The sequence below is a fragment of the Fulmarus glacialis genome, unplaced genomic scaffold (genome assembly GCF_000690835.1).
Source record: "Fulmarus glacialis isolate BGI_N327 unplaced genomic scaffold, ASM69083v1 scaffold26968, whole genome shotgun sequence".
NCBI classification, from domain to species: Eukaryota; Metazoa; Chordata; class Aves; order Procellariiformes; family Procellariidae; genus Fulmarus; species Fulmarus glacialis.
Window position 1 is genome coordinate 1 of NW_009230538.1, and position 781 is coordinate 781.

The 781-nt window shown below is 30.9% G+C and overlaps 1 protein-coding gene across 1 annotated transcript in view; it reads left to right on the top strand.

Annotated features, from left to right (window-relative positions):
- Window positions 1-144: 144 nt before the first annotated feature.
- Window positions 145-781, top strand: part of LOC104081504 (ryanodine receptor 3-like) — a gene marked incomplete at its 5' end in the record, with an annotated part of 25958 nt that continues 25321 nt past the window's right edge. The window contains 2 exons of the mRNA XM_009584283.1: window positions 145-226; window positions 544-696. Of these exons, the coding sequence (XP_009582578.1) occupies window positions 145-226; window positions 544-696 (235 nt within the window). The remainder of the gene's footprint in view (window positions 227-543; window positions 697-781) is intronic.

The window sequence follows — 781 nt, forward strand, 5'->3', positions numbered from 1 at the left end:
TAATGATTCTATTATTCTATGATTCTATGCTTCTAATGTGAACTACATTTAGATGACCATCCTGCATACTGCTTTTTTCCAAATGTATTTAATTTTCCAGATAAATACAAAGAAAAAACAGCTTATACTCCATTTTTTTTACAGGACTCTGCTCAGATTGAATTGCTTAAAGAACTGCTAGATCTGCTAAAGGATATGGTAGTGATGCTCTTGTCACTGCTTGAAGGTTGGACCTGTTTTTCTTTATTGTCAAATATGATTATTTCAGCTTCATAATGTAAAGTATAGTAATTACATTAATCTTTCTAAACTGTTTTTTAATTGCCTTTATGTAATGCAGGAAAAAACCTATTTCATATATATTTCATATTTATTCTGGAATATACATAGTCATGAAAAAGAGGGCTGCTATAGAAAAGCATGTTGAAAGAAAAATTACGAAGATTTAAGAATATTTTTGTTCTGTTCTCAGTACTAATATGAAATTTATTTATTTAAAATGTTGCGATGCCAAATAACTTCCTGTTTTAACACACTACTTAGGTAACGTTGTAAATGGAACTATTGGAAAACAAATGGTAGACACGCTTGTAGAATCATCTAGCAATGTAGAAATGATTTTGAAGTTCTTTGACATGTTCCTCAAGTTAAAAGATCTGACTAACTCAGATGCTTTCAAAGAGCATGACCCAGATGGTAAAGGCATCATTTCAAAGAAGGAATTCCAGAAATCAATGGAGGCTCAAAAACAATACATACAGTCAGAGATTGAATTCCTGCT